The sequence below is a fragment of the Rana temporaria genome, chromosome 4, assembly GCF_905171775.1.
Source record: "Rana temporaria chromosome 4, aRanTem1.1, whole genome shotgun sequence".
Lineage (NCBI taxonomy): Eukaryota > Metazoa > Chordata > Amphibia > Anura > Ranidae > Rana > Rana temporaria.
The window spans coordinates 340,860,804-340,880,195 of NC_053492.1; the positions used below are offsets into that span (position 1 = coordinate 340,860,804).

The 19,392-nt window shown below is 43.6% G+C and overlaps 1 protein-coding gene across 1 annotated transcript in view; it reads left to right on the top strand.

The window, feature by feature from the left end:
* DHX57 (DExH-box helicase 57) overlaps nt 1-17,835 on the top strand; it is a 208,133-nt gene extending 190,298 nt beyond the window's left edge. The window contains exons 21-24 of the mRNA XM_040350769.1: nt 4,711-4,785; nt 9,032-9,166; nt 10,522-10,722; nt 16,635-17,835. Of these exons, the coding sequence (XP_040206703.1) occupies nt 4,711-4,785; nt 9,032-9,166; nt 10,522-10,722; nt 16,635-16,778 (555 nt within the window). The 3' untranslated portion in view covers nt 16,779-17,835. The remainder of the gene's footprint in view (nt 1-4,710; nt 4,786-9,031; nt 9,167-10,521; nt 10,723-16,634) is intronic.
* The last annotated feature ends 1,557 nt before the right edge of the window (nt 17,836-19,392 follow it).

The following is a 19,392-nucleotide window of genomic DNA, read 5'->3' on the forward strand; positions in this document are numbered from 1 at the left end:
TTTACAGAGATTACTATCCTCAAGTATTCTAAATGATGTCACCATCGGTACTGGACAAAGGGACATCCTTAGAGATGACCCCCTGATCCAAGGGTAATAAGGCAGACCAGTTGGTTGTTAGCCCTAAAATAGCTCTAAAATAGTGGACATGACATGCCTCCGCAAATTCGCTGTGTCCCCAAATAACAAAAACATATCGTCCACATAAAGTAGGACTTTCTCATGTAATGTACCACACTGGATCCCCTTTATATGTTCATTGACCCTCATGTGTGCCACTAGCGGATCTATTGCCAAGGCAAACAATAGCAATGAGAAGGGGCAGCCCTGCCTGGTACCCCTCCCCAACTCAAATGGGGTGTTTAGAGGGTCTATAAGGGGATCTATCAGCGAAAGTGCAGATATTTTACCAGTTAATTACCAACCCAGAGAATTGGCCAAAATCTCTCATTATACCAATTGCTGCCCCCAATGAGGACTGTGCGTCACCTAAGAATAATAGTACATCATCTGCGTACATAGCGACCTTCTCTTCCCCCATCATTTTCTTGAAACCCTGTACTTTCGGGGATGCCCTCAATGCAATAGTCAGGGGTTCCATTGCGAGGGCGAAGAGCAGCGGCGACATAGGGCACCCCTGCCTTGTCCCCCTCGCCAACTGGAACCAATCAGAACACTCTCCATTTATTCTTATTTTGGGCCTAGGTCCCTCATACCAAATTCTTATCCATTGGACAAAATTAGGGCAAAATTTTCATTCTGCCAAATACCTTCCACAGATAGTGCAACTAAAGGCTGTCAAACGCCGAGGGTATCAACTTGGAAATCAATTTAACCTTGCTGCTAATACTTTTGCGAAGATCTTTATGTCTGAACACAAAAGAGATATATGCCTATATGATGCTGCTTCAAATTGTTTTTTCCCCTCCTTTGGTAGTACAATTATTGTTGCTTCTGTCATAGACGGGGGAAGTTTCCCCTCCCTGGAGGCCCAATTAAGCACCTCCAGGAGTTTTGGGAGTAGCACATTACTGTATGTATTATATATTTCTATTGGCAGGCCATCTGATTCACCATATCTACTGAATAAAATAAATGATGAGCGCAAAAATAAAATGGTGCAAATACCACATCAAAATGTGAATGATAAGTGATAATTGAAACAGTGAATATGATCCTCCTAACTAGAGGAACTAACACAAACACACAAATCGCCACTGAGCTAGTGGCAGCTAGAGTGTGCAATCAAGGGTGATAATGAGAAGTGTCCAATATAATAATGAATAATAAAATTAATATAAATAGTGTCCCAAATAACAAAAAATGTAGTGATTCCTGTGTAAAATATAAAAGCGATGAACTGTATCCCATATAGAATGATGAAAAAATCCACAAGGCAGGTGGGCTCACAATGCGCTTACCTCCCCCATATGGCTAATCAGCTTTAGAAATCCTCAGATGGAAAGCCTGCAGTCTGCTCTCTTCTCCCAATGGATGGTTTGTAGTGCAAGAGAACTCTCTCCAGAGACGTGTCCTTCCCACTGTGTGCGGTTCCTAGGCTTCACAAAGATGGCCGCGCCGTATCCATACGATTGCCAGGGATATTAAAAGAAAAAAGCTCCCATAGTGAAGAATTTCCCAAAGGGATTTATTGTACTTCAATCAATGAATAAAATAATAGTCCAAACATGGAAAAATAAAATTGCAGCAACGTGCAGTGACAAGCAGCGATATTGCAAACGATGCCGCGTCACTTCCGGTTACGTCTAGATGTGCCTTACGCGTTGCGTCACGACACGTGACTTCATCAGAGGCCTCTGATGATGGCTGTCCACAAGGTTTAGTAGTGTGTCTTTGGGAATGTTTGACCATTCTTCCGGTGTCTTTGGGAATGTTTGACCATTTTTGTGGTCAGACACTAATGTGGACGAGAAGGCCTGGCTCATTGTCTCTGCTCTAATTCATCCCAAATGTGTTCTATCGGGTTGAGGTCAGGACTCTGTGCAGGACAGTCACGTTCCTCCACCCCAAACTTGCTCATCCATGTCTTTTATGGATCTTGCCTTTTGCACTGGTCCAAATCATTTGGCGGAGGGGGGATTATGGTGTGGGGATTTTTATCAGTGGTTGGGCTTGGCCCCTTAGCTCCAGTGAAAGGAACTCTTAAGGCGTCAGCATACCAAGACATTTTGGACAATTTCATGCTTTCAACTTTCTGAAAACAGTTTGGAGATGACCCCTTCCTGTTCCAACATGATAGCGCACCAGTGCACAAACAAGCCCCATAAAGACATGGATGAGCGAGTTTGGGGTGGAGGAATTTGATTGGCCTGCAGAGTCCTAACCTCAACCCGATAGAACACCTTCTCATCCACATCCGTGCCTGACCTCACAAATGCTCTTCTGGAACAATGGTCAAACATTCCCATAGACCAGGGCTCAAAATTTCAAGTCCTGAGCTACTAGCCAGGCCTCAAGGCATACTCGCCACCAGTTGCCCCGCCCAACCCCTACCATGTCCCGCCCCTAATCCCGCCCCCTAGACACGCCCTCATAAATCTCATGAATTTACACTTAAATGTTTTATGTAGAATTAAGTAATAAATATTAACAACAACTTAATCCGTGCCCAAAAATGCAGCCTGCCCATGTCTACCAAGCAGCAAAATATCCCCACATTGCAGCCAGAGTCCCCCTCACCACCCACATTGCAGCCAGAGTCCCCCTCACCACCCACATTGCAGCCAGAGTCCCCCCCCCACATATACATATTAGCCAGAGTTCCCTCTCACCTCCCCCCCCCCCACGTATACATATTAGCCAGAGTTCCCTCTCACTTCCCCCCCCCACATATACATATTAGCCAGAGTAGCCTCTCACCCCCCCTCCACATATACATATTAGCCAGAGTTCCCTCTCACCCCCCCCCCCACATATACATATTAGCCAGAGTTCCCTCTCACCTCCCCCCCCCCCCCCACATATACATATTAGCCAGAGTTCCCTCTCACCTCCCCCCCCTCACATATACATATTAGCCAGAGTTCCCTCTCACCCCCCCCCTCACATATACATATTAGCCAGAGTTCCCTCTCACCCCCCCCCCCCACATATACATATTAGCCAGAGTTCCCTCTCACCCCCCCCCCCCCCACATATGCATATTAGCCAGAGTTCCCTCTCACCTCCCCCCCCCACATATACATATTAGCCAGAGTTCCCTCTCACCCCCCCCCCCCCCCACATATACATATTAGCCAGAGTTCCCTCTCACCTCCCCCCCCCACATATACATATTAGCCAGAGTTCCCTCTCACCCCCCCCCCCACATATACATATTAGCCAGAGTTCCCTCTCACCCCCCCCCCCCACATATACATATTAGCCAGAGTTCCCTCTCACCTCCCCCCCACATATACATATTAGCCAGAGTTCCCTCCCCCCGCATCATACCTGTTCTGGGTAGGAGAGGAGGTGCCGCCGCCGCCGAATGGTTCAAACCGCGGGGAACATTACAGCTTTCAATTCAATAGCTGTGTGTTCCCCGCAGCACGCGTCTTATACAGCCCCTCCCCTCTTGTCCGGGAAACGTTGATGGACAGATCACCCATCCAATCCTGGGATGGGTGATCTGCCTATCAGTTTCCCGGAGGGGAGGGGCTGTATAAGATGCACGCTGCAGGGAACACACAGCTATTGAATTGAAAGCTGTAATGTTCCCCGCGGTTTGAAACACTCGGCGGCGGCTCCTCCTCTCCTCTCCTCGTTCGCCCCCCCTGCTCCCAGGCAGCCAACCAGACACTCGCCAGCCCTCAAAATTTTATTGCAAAATGCGAGAGGCGAGTGTAAATTTTGAGGGCTGCCATAGACACACTCCTAAACCTTGTGGACAGCCTTCCCAGAAGCTTTGAAGCTGTTATAGCTGCAAAGGGTGGGCCAACTGAATATTGAAACCTACCGCCTAAGATTGGGGTGCCATTAAATTTCATGTGCGTGTAAAGGCAGGTGTCCCAATATTTTGGTAATATAGTGTACAGTATCTGTCAAACAACATGGTTCCTTGTATCTGTTCAACGACACATTTCCATCCAATATGAATGTCTATGGTCAGCTTTAGTTTGAAAATTGGGAACTGTTTTATAGACTAGGTGATTTAAGAAGAAACGTGTTGAAACCCCTACAGAGGGGGGAAAAAGGAAGGGGAGAATGGGACTTTGATACCAGAATAATGTAGAGGATATATAACCTGGTTATAAGGCATTATTTTAATGTCACTCCAATAAAGATTGTATTTTAATTCTATACTATATATATATATATATATATATATATATATATATATATATATATATATATATATATCCACTACATTATTCTGGTATCTCCCATTCACCCCATATTTCTCCCCCCATGTGGGATTCAACATGTATCTTAGGGACTGATACCAAGGTGGAATGGGGTATAGGAACACTACAATTAAAATTTTAAGCAGAAACATGCCTAAGTAGTGGAATATGTGCATATCATTAAAATTAGGAAGAATTATAGGCTATTTATTTTTATATTTCATGTTTATATTTCATGTTCACCCATTGTTTGATTTACCACTAAAGACGAGGATTAGATGTTAACATCTTTAAGGCTAAAAAACTAGCTTGCTCTTATTATACTTGCAATTTACTTGTTTGTGGATATTTTATTTTTGTACAGGCAAACACAAATGCAGACAATATAAAGCTGATGTCAGCAATGTTATGTGCGGCATTGTATCCCAATGTTGTCCAGGTGAGTTCTTCATTATAATGTCTGGGAATGTACTTTTGTGTCCGACTAGAACTTGTTTCTCTTTTCTCCAAAGTACAATTGCTTCTCTAATGTTTAAATGTTTAGAGAACAACTATGGAAACGTAGCAATGCTGTGAATACTGTTTGATTCTTTGGTTCTCGTGATTTTTTTTTCTTTACTTAAAAGAAAGGTAAAAGGATGCCTTAAAAAAATAAGAATTAGAGCGCTTAACCCAGTCTTCTATATTTGAATATATCAATCTGAATAGAATAGCATAGGTGAGAACCTTGATTCATTATTAACCACTTGCCGCCCACCAATGACAAATTGACGTTGGCAAAGTGGTTGTAATATCCTGAGTGGACGTCATATGACGTCCTCAGGATATTGAGCCGCTGCGCGCCCCCCGTGGCGCGCATCGCGGCGATCGTTGTTGTAGGGTGTCAGTCTGACACCCCGCAACACCGATCAAGGTAAAGAGTCTCTCACGAAGACTCTTTACCACGTGATCAGCCGTGTCCAATCACGGCTGATCACGATGTAAACAGGAAAAGCCGGTAATCGGCTTTTCCTCACTCGCGTCTGTCAGACGCGAGTAGAGGAGAGCCGATCGGCTGCTCCTGTGACAGGGGGGGTTTGTGCTGATCGATTACGGTTTAGGAGATATTCACCCTGCATGTAGCCGCTGACATCAGCGGCGCATACGTAGTGAAGGTCCGGAGTATCGTGTCGGACCGGAGGACTCATGCGTGCATGCGCGGAAGTGACGTCATCTGGGCACTGGCCATTCACATCGCCGGAGCCAGCGTCCCCAGAAGAAAGCGCCGGGGCAACATGTCGGTCCCCTCAGTAGGATCCATGTCAGGCTGCAGGAGCTTGCCATGTAGTTGTCCGCCTCTCTATTATATCGAGGTTATCCTGTAAATGTTATATATCCGGTTGTGAAGTTATCGCTGTGCTTAGTTTTGAATCAAGTATATAAACTAAAAAGTGCCTTTGGATATGAATGAGTACCCAAAGTACCTGATATCAGCTGCAAAATAAATTTGCTATGTACCAACAGAGCAATATAGACTGAAAGAAAGAAAAATGTGCTATAAATCAACTACTAGGGTATATAACAAACTGGTAGACAAATATACGTATATGCAACATAAATGATAACTAATGATGATCCCATATGGTGCTCATGCTCAATAAAGACTCTTATGGACTGGTGCTCAGACTGGATGCCCCACATAGATGTGCACTCACCGCAATGTATGGACCAACTATCACTAGTGTGGTCTGTTAGGCATGTGGGGATCCCCCGAACTCAGATCTTTAGGATGACGTCTTATTGATAGAGATGTTGCTCATAGGGATTAATAGGGATCAAAAGAGAAAGAGCCTCATTGCGCAATGCCGTTTAAAACATTTATTGATTCCACAAAATAAAAACGTTTTGAATCGTCAACAAATACTGAGACTATTTATAACAATCTCTATATCAACTAGAAAAGATAAAATATCTGGGGAAATTGTGCGACGTGTTTTTGCCTCCACCAATACTCCTGACTGGAGACAGTGCCCCTGGAGACGTAAATGTGATCCAACAGTGTGTCGATCCAGTTCGATCCATTGCCCCATCAAAAACTACCTCATCAAAACTGCACCATTCTATTTGCCCCATCAATAACTGGTTGCTATGGAGGGTTGCTATGGACTGGTTGCTATGGACTGGTTGCTATGGTCGGGTTGCTATGGCCGGGTTGCTATGGTCGGGTTGCTATGGTCGGGTTGCTATGGATGGTTGCTATGGTCTGGTTGCTATGGAGTGGTTGCTATTGACCTTTTCTATGGACTGGTTGCTATTGACCGTTTCTATGGACTGGTTGCTATATGCAGAGTATACAGAAGTTACGCAGAGCCAATTCACCTCACAGCTGTGTGGGAGGAGCTATAGAATTACCCTTACAGCTGTGTGTGAGGAGTTTTAATTACCTCAGTGTTTCCTAGGAAACCACTGTTTGTTGATATGCTGTCTCACAGCACAGACTCAGAGATTCTTGCTTTTTGTGAATAATTGTCATTCTTCAAACGGTTGTATTGTAAAAACTATAAATCGTACAGCGAATATCTTTATATTGTGAATCACAAGACCCAGACCTACATTTTGATGTATTGTATGTCTCTGAAATATTAAAATTGAAGGCACAGTAGCAGTTTATATATTGCCTTTAAGATTTTAGGTTTCCAGATTTTAATTTCAATGGAAGTCAATGGAGGTCAATGGATGGTGTGGGTTGCAAACAAATGGTTGTATTGTGAAAACGCTTGGGACTATCGCTTAGCCGTGGACACGTATAGTGGCAGCAGGGATAGCTGAACGTTTTGATATAAGACTTGAAAATGAGGGAGTGGTCGCAGTTTACAAATCATGTCCTGATTTTTCAGTTTTTGACATCTCCACACTCTAGCTCTCACCATTCATTCCTATGGGAAATTTTTGCCGCATTAATTACGATATTTCACGAACGATTCGGCGAAACGTTCCACAAAGTAATAGCACACCATTCGGGAACAATCCGCACGTTTCGATATATTATTCGTCTATGTAGTGTAAAAACTGTGGGAGGAGATACCGTTCAAAATTTGGCTATAATAATATATATGTGAGAGAACAATAAGTGCTCTTGCTATGCACAATTATGAACAAATAAATATAATTGATACCAGGACAGAATCTGGTGCCCAGCTTGCATCTCCAGACTATTCAAAATATACGCTATTTAACATCCTATCATATCATCAATGCCACCAGACCTCAATTTGTAAATTAACAGTTCATGGGGATGCTTTGGCGAAATCCAGACGCACCACATCCACTGGCCTTTCTCTATTCAGATTACAGCTCAATGTGTATAAGGGGATTGAGCGATTTTTTTCTTTCCTGCAACCACAGGAAAATTGGATTACAGTGGTACCTTGGATCACTTATATAGCAAAGCAAGTTTCCCCATAGGAGTCAATGGAAACTCAGATAATTTGTTCCACAGTGACTTCTATTGTATGCAGTACCGCATGTGGCCAGAGGTGGGGGGTGCCGGAGAGGCTCGGAGATGCTCTGGAACGGAGTGTTTCCGAGCGGCTCTGAGTGTCCCCGGTGCCCCTGCACCTCTAGTCAAATGCGGTACTGCACACCCCAGAGGCTTGAATCCTGCTAGTTTTGCGAGACAATGCTTGCAAACCGAGTCAGGATTTTTAAGAAATAGCTTGTATTGCAAAATGCTTCTTAACCGCTTCAGAGTAATAACTCGGATTGCGAGTATCTATGGCCGACTTGGGCCCCTTTTACACGAGGGGGATCCGTTTTGATGGACTCCGTATGCTCAGCGGGATCGCTCCACTATTCCCCGCTGAGCAGGTAGATGACAGGTCAGGTCCGTCTCCACTCACTATGCAGAGACGGACCTGTCAGAGTCCCATCCCCATTCTATGGGGAGATCGGAACAAAACGGACAGCCTGTCCATTTTCATCCGATCCGACCCGCTGGACGAATGGAGAAGGTTTTGCCATCCGTCTGTTTTAAGCAGATTTTGGGACAATGGGTGGCCCGATCGGGTTCGCCTGAGAAACGGACAGGCAGACTAATCGGTTCGATTGTGCGGAAGGGGCCTTAAGGTTAGCTCAGAAGTAGCGGCTATATTCTGCAGAGACCAGAAAGGTAGATAAATGCAAAATATTCTGAAGGTCTTCGAATTCAGTTTTCTACAGTTTACAAATTCTGACCTCCAGGACGAATAAAACTGAGGCTCCAGCTTCTCATGTTTTATAGTTTATTTGTCTTCCTCTGGAACAACTGTAGGTATAGGGTTCTGTATAGTATTTTTCTATTTTATTTATACAATTTTTTTATTTTTCTATTGGTTAAACTAGATAGATTTGTGTGTTTTTCCAGACTGTATAAGCACAAACTTTGTTCCATGTCCACAAAGGATGATACCTCAAAGGTCTGCTGTGTCTACCAAAGACTGATAAAAGAAAGTGGAAATGTTTGTACATGCTGTATAATGTTTTAATTTTAGCTTAGTGTCTCTCTCTGGCTGTTCATTTCCAGCAAGTCTAGCAACAGTCGTTTTTTTCTTTTCTTTCTTTGTTTCTTTACCACCGTCCTCTTTTCGGTGCTTTTTACAAAAATCTGTAGGATAGGGTTGGGGGTGCATATAACTTATTACCGATTATTTGTTTCCTTATATTTGTAGGTGAGAGCACCAGAAGGAAAATTTCAAATGACAAGATCAGGAACTATGAAAATGCCTTCAAAAGCCGAAGAGATGAAATTTGTGACAAAGAATGATGGTTATGTTCACATTCACCCCTCCTCTATAAACTACCAGGTATGCCAATAAGCCCAACACTTCTAATGTGTACTTTGACCTGTATAATTCTCATTTTATAAAAAGAAAATAGCAGTTTTCTGTCAGAAACACTGGGGTTGCCCATTCTGGTACACTCTCACGGAGCATCTTCCATCTCATTCACCAGTACTGGTGGTTTCCTGCACGCATTGAGCTTTACAACATCACAGCTTATTCAACACTTTTCTCTCTGCTTTCCTTCCTAGGTCTTGTTCACACCATGTCCATTGAGCTGCATTTTTCAGCACACCACCTCACATGTATGATGTGAGCACAGAGAAAACAGTTGTTTATGCCCTGTTCAAAAAATACATTTGCTGTGGTGTGCAATACAATTTAAGCTCAGTGGACATGTGAACAAGCCCCTTGTGGTATGTCTGCTTCTTTCAAATGTTGTTGTAATCTTGGGCCCTTACTGGAGTACACGGAATCTGTTGCGACTTCACACTCAAAGTAAAGGCTGGGGCCATCTCCATTTACAGCAAAGAGGAAATGAAACAAATGCATACACGTTCAGTCAGGGCAGACGGGGATACACTTCTGGCAGACACACACACAATCTCTTGGAGCCAATAAACCGGACCACATACATTCAAAGAACAGACATACACACATAGAACACGCTTTACAATATGACTAAGTAATACAGTTAAGTATTTTTTTAAATGCACCATGTTGTCATCATTCTCTTTATTTCTGCTCTTAACTGCTTCTAACATAATACAGTACTGACATTCTTCCTGAATGCAATGCATTTTTGTGCACTTGGAGACACATTTGCCTGTTTATACCCACAAGGTGGTGACCGGTGGTGATTTATAGTGGCTAGGCTGTAGCACAAGTGCAGTGGTGCTTAGCAATATACAGGAGATGAAAAAACCCTCTGACAAACCTTTAGCATTATTCCTTCGCATATCAAGTCTATCAAAAAAATTTTTTAAAAACATGGCACCATTTAGCCCTTGTTAATATGAAACCTGTTTGTACAGGCCATGCAATGCATTTATAACATGCCTATGACTGTAGGAAGACTGTGTCATGTTGTATATGGACTTGGCATCTTAGTGAACACAACATACAGGGATATGGGAAATGATTATTGACACACCTACACAGGTTGAACTGGATGGACTAGCGTCTTTATTCAACCTTACCTACTATGAAATTATGACATTTTAGACTTGTGCATGTGGGGCTTCGAAAATATGGAGAGAGTCAATGTAAGACTGTGGCTGCTGTACTTATACGAATTCTGTTGATGATTGTATTTTTAAAAAAATGTGGAAAAAAATTATCATTGTGCTTTATTATACTATAATGGGTTTATATTTTAGGTGCGGAATTTTGATAGTCCATACTTGGTGTATCATGAAAAGATTAAGACCAGCCGTGTGTTTGTGCGAGACTGCAGCATGGTGTCGGTGTACCCCCTAATTTTGTTTGGTGGTGGCCAAGTAAATGTTGAGCTACGCAAAGGGGAGTTCCTAATTTCCATGGATGATGGGTGGATTCGCTTTGTAGCAGCCTCACATCAGGTAAGGTTCAGGCATTTAGACTTTCATACTGTATATTTACGATGTCAAGAGAACTTGCATAGCAATCCAAGCAGCAAAAGGTTGTTCTTGCCGGTAGAATTGTGTTTCCCTTCCTTTTCAAATTTTTAATTTCTAGATTACATGGAAAAGTTAAAGGGGTTGTAAACCCTCAAGGTTTTTCACTCTAATGCATTAAGGTGAAAAACCTCCTATGATTCAGCAGCCCCCCAGAGCCCCCCTTTTAGTTACCTGAACCCGGTCTTTACAGCGAAGGGGACGAGCACACCAGCTCCAGCTGGTATCTCGGGTCCTGATTGTATAGATTGATAGCAGCGTAGCCATTGTCAATGGACACAGCAGCAAGACATGGGAGCGTGCTCGCACGAGTGCCCCCGAGGGAGAGCGGCTCTCCAACGGGGCACTCTAGAAGAGGAGGGGCCAGGAGCACTGCTGAGGGACCCCAGAAGAGGAGAATCGGGGCCACTCTGTGCAAAACCAACCGCACAGAGGAAGTAAGTATGACATGTATGGTTTTTTTTTTTGTTTTGTTTTGTTTTTTAAACAAAACTTTTATTATGCTTTTAAAATCTTCCAATTAGATGCTATCAAATTTCATTGTATCTAGGGTTGTCCCGATACCACTTTTTTAGGACTGAGTACAAGTACCGATACTTTTTTTCAAGTACTCACCGATACCGAATACCGATACTTTTTTTAAATGTGTCCCCAAATGCAGCCATGTCCCCCCACAGATGCAGCCATGTCCCCCCACAGATGCAGCCATGTCCCCCCACAGATGCAGCCATGTCCCCCCACAGATGCAGCCATGTCCCCCCCAGATGCAGCCATGTCCCCCCCAGATGCAGCCATGTCCCCCCCAGATGCAGCCATGTCCCCCCACAGATGCAGCCATGTCCCCCCACAGATGCAGCCATGTGCCCCCACAGATGCAGCCATGTGCCCCCACAGATGCAGCCATGTGCCCCCACAGATGCAGCCATGTGCCCCCACAGATGCAGCCATGTGCCCCCACAGATGCAGCCATGTGCCCCCACAGATGCAGCCATGTCCCCCCACAGATGCAGCCATGTCCCCCCCATATCCAGCCATGTCCCCCCCATATCCAGCCATGTCCCCCCCATATCCAGCCATGTCCCCCCATATCCAGCCATTTCTCCCCATATGCAGCCATTTCTCCCCATATGCAGCCATGTCCCCCCCAGATGCAGCCATGTCCCCCCCATTATCCAGCCATGTCTCCCCCCATATGTAGCCATGTCTCCCCCCATATGTAGCCATGTCTCCCCCCCATGTAGCCATGTCTCCCCCCCATGTATCCAGCCATGTCTCCCCCCCCATGTATCCAGCCATGTCTCCCCCCCCATGTATCCAGCCATGTCTCCCCCCCATGTATCCAGCCATGTCTCCCCCCCCATGTATCCCCCCCATGTATCCCCCCCATGTCTCCAGCCATGTCTCCCCCCATGTATCCAGCCATGTATCCAGCCATGTCTCCAGTCATGTCTCCAGCCATGTCTCCCCCCATGTCTCCAGCCATGTCTCACCCCATGTATCCAGCCATGTCTCCAGTCATGTCTCCCCCCATGTCTCCAGCCATGTCTCCCCCCATGTCTCCAGCCATGTCTCCCCCCATGTATCCAGCCATGTCTCCAGTCATGTCTCCCCCCCATGTCTCCAGCCATGTCTCCCCCCATGTCTCCAGCCATGTCTCACCCCCATGTATCCAGCCATGTCTCGCTTACCTGCATCCCCGCTACCGCCGACTGTGTAATACGTTCCGGGAACATTACAGCTTTGAATAGCTGTAATGATTGGCGCCGCGCTGCGTATAGACACTCCCCCTCGCTCGGGATTGGACAGTTCACCCGAGCAAGGGGGAGTGTCTATGCGCGGCACGAATCATTGCAGCTATTCAAAGCTGTAATGTTCCCGGCGCGTATTACACAGTCGGCGGTAGCGGGGATGCGGCGGGAAACGGCGGCGGGGGGGGATAAGTATTCTATTCCGGTATCGGGGGTATTTGCGGGAGTACGAGTACTCCCGAAAATACTCGGAATCGGTCCCGATACCAGTATCGGTATCGGGACAACCCTAATTGTATCCCTTCATAACCAATCTTATTAAGTAAAGTATATCCAAATCCTTTATCTTAATCGTACATTACAAGACACAGGTTTGATATTCATAGACATGTGTCTTTAGTTTTTTCACCAGTGTCCTAGGATGATGGACCCTTTTTTCCTTTACGGAGAAGTCACTCTTGGTTTAACTAGTTTGGTTTATTATTTTATCTTTAGGTTCTTCATTCAACTCTTCACTGTCCTCTAATAAAACAGGGGAAGCAGTGCCTTTTGGATCTGTGCAACCTTGGTAAAACCTTGGGAGTCATAATCGCACCCCACACCTGAAATATTGCTTTTGGCACTAGGTCCTTCGCGGGCACGCACCTTGGCTTGGTGCAACGCATGTAGTTAGCCATAGGTTGCTAAACAGGTCCAGGACTGATGGTCTATCCCTATGGATCCCAGTCCCTGAAGACCCCTTCAGGGGTATGTCCATTGTGATAGGTACCAGCACTAGGGACAGGTAAGATAGGGTCACTCCGTATCTCTGATTGTTACTGTAGTCCCACAGAAAGTATGAGACATAAATTGCTTTACACATTCTTATTAGAATGCATTACATTTATCAGGGAACCAGGAATGCGTTTTCACTTATACAGTGTAAACTTTTCAAACTTAGTGCTAAAATTCAGAGCCAAGTCTTAATCTCAGGTGCGTGACCAGGTGTTACGTCACACCACAGGTCACACACTTTACCACCATTTCCTCCTGAAGATCTTAACTTGGGCACTTCCTCCTGGTCTTTTGACATGAGGATGCCACCTGGATTACTGCGTACTCCTCCTTGGACAAGCTTACCCCATTTTCACACCCTGCGAGTACCTCATAGGGGATTAATCTCACTAATAGAAAAAGCCACATGCAAGGGAACTGCTGAAGACCTGCAAAACACGCAGACCACTCAGAGTGACAATGTTTCTCATGCACCCAGAGCAGGACCCCGTTTTACCACCGATCTCTGCATCTGAGTTTAGGTACATCTCAGGCACACAACATGTGGTCTACCTGATTATGGCAGTTTTCTCTTCTTGCTTTAATACAGCCTTCACCACCTCCACCATCTCTACCTGAGTTGGATCTGAATATGCCTGCTCTAGAAGAGGTAGACATAAAGGGGAAGGAAAAGGTCAGAGAAGCAGTGGTAGAGGGAGTCAAAGAAGATTTTCCACTCCCAGGCTGTTATGCACCTGATGTTATGGCTTTACACAATGTGCTAGCCTATGTTAATATGTACACTTCTGCTGTGTGCAAAAGCCTTGGCCTTGCCTCGCCTCACTTAATTTTCCTCTGTCACATCATGCCTGTTTAGTTACTAAATAAACCTGTTAAGTCTAGAAAGACATTCCCCGTTCATGAACAAATACAATAGGTGTTCAATGAAGATTGGGTCAATCCAGAATTTTTTTTTCACCCCTCCAAATATCATTGCCGACCTCAATTCAATGCAAAAAGTGTCACAAAAAAGTGGTCTGTCATGGTAGTAGACCCTGCTGTTTCAGTCTTTAAACATCTTCCTGTACCTATAGAAAATGTTTCTTTGTTCAAAGATTCTGAATACAGAAAATTTGCTCTCTTTACACTCACAGGCCCAGCAACCAGCTGTTGCTGCAATCTCTGTTTGTCAAACTGCAGCTAATTGGACTAGGGCAATGAACAAACAACCTGATCCTGTATTCCAGGGCTGTACCTTGGCTTAGAGATTATAGTCCCCTTTTGCCTTACTATTTTGTGTTGATGCCCTAGAACAAGTCATAATAAATAAATCTCCAGAATAGCTCAGATTCCTGTTCATATGCAAAGAATCTTATGTCTGCCTGAAATAGACACCTCATTCATATCCCCTTTAAAGGCTGATGTCTGTTTGGACGAGGAAAGGTTCCAAATCTGGTTTCAAAATGGTTTCTGGAATCCAAATAAGAACCTGGTGTACAGACATACTCAGACTTCTAGGAGATGACCCCTGGCTGCTTCCAAACAGGTCATACATGCTGTCTTATGTTCCCCTGTTTATCCTGCTGCTCAGTCCCTGGCTTTAACGGCATAGCCATTGAAGCTCAGGTTTTGATGGACGAAGGAGTCTCTGAGTTTGTCATTCCCACAATGCTATTGTACCTAAAATTCCTTCTTTGTCCACAGGCAATTTAATCCCAGACATTACACTGTACCTCACAATCTGGCCTTCCTGTAATCAGGGCTTGGCCTTAAGTATTCTTAGGGGACAGGTTGCAGTTGTGTCCATTCTTTTCCAAATACCTCTGGTTTTGTTTTCCCTTGTAAAGACCTTTTTTTCCCCAAGTTGTTTCGTGGATGAGCCCACCCTTACAGCACCTTGGGACCTAAATTTTTATTTAATTTTTGTCTGTTTATATTTGTCCATGCAAAAACCAACCTTTGAACCCATCAGGGAACTCCCCTTGGATAAAGTCTCCTGCAAGGTAGCCTTTTTGGTGCTATCTAATCTGTAAGGCCCCTTTCACACGATCAGTAATGATCCGCCCCGTGAACCTCTGTATGCTCAGCAGGGATCGCTCCGTTGATCCCCGCTGAGGCGGCGGATGACAGGGCGGTGCCCGCACACTGTCTTTTCTCCGCTCTCCCCTATGGGGGGATCGGATGAACACTGACCGTCTGTCCGTGTTCATCCGATCCGCAGACGGAAGGAAAAATAGGGTTTTTCTTTCGTCTGCAGAATCGAAGGGGTGCGGAGGCGGGCAAGATCGGGTGTCAGCGGATATTCATCTGCTGACACCCGCCATCTCATAGGGACCAATGTATATACCTTTTTCATCCACACACGGATGGATGGATGAAAAAGCAGACATACGGTCCTCAGGTGTGAAAGGGGCCTTAGACGTATCTCTTTTAGATGTATCTGTTAGACCTTCCTTTCTCCCTAAAGTGGCGTCAGGCTTCCACCTCAGTGAAGACATAGTCCAGTCCTTTCTTCGTTGTGTACCACTCCCAACGGAAATTGTTCTTCATTGTCTGGATGTGGTTAGAGCCATCAGAGTTTTCCTCAAAGCTACAGGTACCATCAGGAAAACATACTGTCCTTTCATCTTACCCTCAGGACCTCGAAAGGGAAATCCTGCCTCAAGATACACAATTGCTATATGGGTAAGACATCTAATCACAAGATCTTACATTTTAAATGACAAAACACCTCCTGCACTAACACGTGCTCAGTCTACTAGATTAGTAGGCAGTTTCTGGATATTTTGACATCAAGCCCCTGTTGCCCACCTGTTTTTTTGTTCATACCTTTTTTGAGTTTTACCAGGTGGACATTCAGTCTTCTATAGATGCAGCTTTTAGTTGCAAGGTTCTTGCAAGGCACTCTGAGTTGGGTCTGTTGACCCTTTTTCTTGTTGGGCATGTTGACACAGTTTTGTTGCTGCCCAGGCTTCTTATTTATTGCTTGGAGACTTCCCATGGTCAGTGAATATCAAGCCTCTGTCTTGAACTGTACGATTAAGATTAAAGGAATTTTGCCCTGTAAATGTAATATTTTGGAGTACAGTACGGAACATGGTTCACCCTCCCCTCTGTTCTTGTGGTGTTTTGTATTGCTTTCTGCAAAACTGAGGACACAGAGTGGGTTAGGGTTACAGGAGGGCTGTCCTCAAAGCTTTGCAAGTGTCTAATCATTTTAGCTGGATTGGCCCTTAAATGTCACATTAGTTGCCTGGTCACAGGTTGCATACCTGCATAAAGATACAGATATTATTACAAATATGTACATGATCCATGCCATGTTTCTTTCAACAGATTGCAGAACTAGTGAAAGAACTTCGCAGTGAACTAGACCAGCTTTTACATGATAAAATTAAGAATCCTACCATGGACCTGCATACCTGCCCACGTGGCTCCCGAATTATTGCCATGATCGTCAAACTGGTGACGACACAGTGATCCTGAGATAATATTGAAAGATGGTATTGTCCTTTTACTTCTGCAGTTGGACTGAAACGGCTAAAATTGTTTATTGTATGTGAAAACATAAAACCGTGGTATGATATGTAACAAGCTGAAGGATCATTTGACTTTTAGTAAAAACTATTTATAAGGCCAACTCAATCATGAATATCAAACTATTGTTAAAGTATTGATAATTTTTACTTCTGGATAAACATTTAGTTCATACAGAATATGATCGGTTGTTGTCTCTAAGATGCCCACACACTAGAAGGTAACAGGAAATGATGTAGCTGTTTTCTAACTAATCTGCCTATAATCATGGTTTATAATTAAAGCTACTCCCCTGAGAGAATTATGTAGGCTGCCTCTTTTTCTTAAAATGACAGCTGTCTTACTGTCGTGCTATTGCTTTGGCTTCACTGACCTAGAGCAAGTATAGGGTTATGACTCTACATAAATTGATGTAAATTAAAACCACCGATGGACAAGCACCACTTAGATTTCTCTCATGATAGATGTAATTTCAATTTACCAAGGGTCAAATATTGGTCATTTAGAAAATGTAGGATTTAGAAAATGCGGTTATTTGATGAATTGTCAGTATGAGGTCAGTCATCATAATAAAATTTGTATACTTTTGGGTACAGAATAGCTTGGACCTAAAAGCTTTGGCCATAAGCAGATAGACACAATAAATTACTGCTGCTGATTGTACAAAGAACCTGCAAGGATAAGGCAATTTTCCATAAAAATTCTCTAAAGCCAGCCATAGACGGTTTAGCAAGGACTGGCAGAGATTGGATCCATCTATGGGCAGGCTGATTGTACCCACATCGATTGACTTGGGTACAACCAGCATGTTGGAGTTTCAGCATGCGATTATTGCCAGCGGCTTTCCTGCCCAACCCCCACTCCATGAGCAGCTCCAGCTTCTGACGCACTCACTTTGCAGGAATGGCTAGTGTTGACCTAAATTACTGCGATAGAAGATCAAATAGCTCATGGCTGTTCTGCCGAGACAATAAAACAATGTGACAAAAAAAAAAAAAAAGCAGAGGGCAAAGGACTACCATTATTGCCTGTAGACTCCCTGCAGCTGACCTTTACCGTATTACTAAATAACCATTCCTTTTGTTGCCTGTAGGGAGGTGGCCAGTTTGGTAGATGCAGTGATTTCTTTCATAGTTGTTCCTTTAATGATGGGTAATCGCATGGGGAGGGGGGACATTTGAGATGAAAAGGTGCTAAAAAAAAAAAAATTAATCTGAATCGGCTCTTTGTGGAATAGAGGTTTTTTTCTTGCAACAGTGAGCAGCACAGCAGGAAAACTAACAAATCTCACTCCAAATTTCACAGTGCCTTAGATCTCACGCAGGTGATACACTTATGAGGCTATAATTGCAGCAAGTGCAGTATTTAGGAGGAATTCAAGGCAAATGGTAGATTTTGCAGGCAAAGCTCCATCAAAATTTCTATATAACAAATATTCATTTTTTTAACTCGGGTCGCCTTTAAAAAATATTAGGCAATTTAGTTCTACAAATATCATAAATAAATTCTTGGATTATTTCATAACCCAGAGAATTAACATACATGCTGGTATATACATTCTAAAACTGTGCCTCTTTTAAAAAGGACATTCATAAATCAAAAAATTATCTGAATGAGCTGGTTATAAAAGTATATAAAGCCAACACCTCTCAAAAGAAATTAAAATAAATAATATTTAACATTTTTGCCTTGAGCTAATCATAATCTGTGATTTTTGAGTATATACTGTAACTAATATATTTTAACTCATGCACACTGAACGTTATAAAAACTAGTTTTGCAGTGAGTTTTTCAATGTTTTTGCAATAGCGGTTTTTAGCAATTTTCTGCGTTGTTAATTTTTTTTTCCAATGGATCGAAAACATTAAAAAACCTTGGTGAGCCGCGTTTTTTGAGCGTTTATCTGTTTTTTTTTTTACATTCGAGGATTTTTACAGCTGAAAACGCCTCTCAGAATCCACTAGTCTTGGGGTGTGCATGGACACATAGGATAACATGCTGGAGAGATTATTGACTAGAAAAAAAACATCTGAAGCCAAAAACAGCAGCTGTAAAAAAGGTCCAGTGTGCATGAGGCCTTATAGCCATGTCTTCCTATGTACACTTCACTATTCTTCCCTACCAAATTTGGTTTACCGTACTAATCTATCTGCTGGGTGGCTGTAGAAAAAAAGTGAGGCCACCAATGTTTTACTACTTTAGTTTATTCTCTTCCTCTAGCCTGGTATATAAACCATGCATGAGCAGCAGCACATTGAGATTGTCCATGTGTACCAATTGCCTATAATAAAAAAAATTGTTTACAGTGCTTGACAGCACTATTTACTTCAATAGAATCATGCATTGATCAGAATGCTGCCTCTCCTTTTCCCCAGTCTAATTAATGCCTTGCAGAAGTTACAGGAATGTAAACCAATCACAGATTCAGGTACAAACACTAGCTTTATTCGATTTTTAATAAATATCTTGCTGTCTTTTTTAAGATTTTTTTTATTTTATATCTGACTGGAGTTCCAAGTGGGAAGAGGGGGTTAGGGGGTATAGATGAAAATAGTCT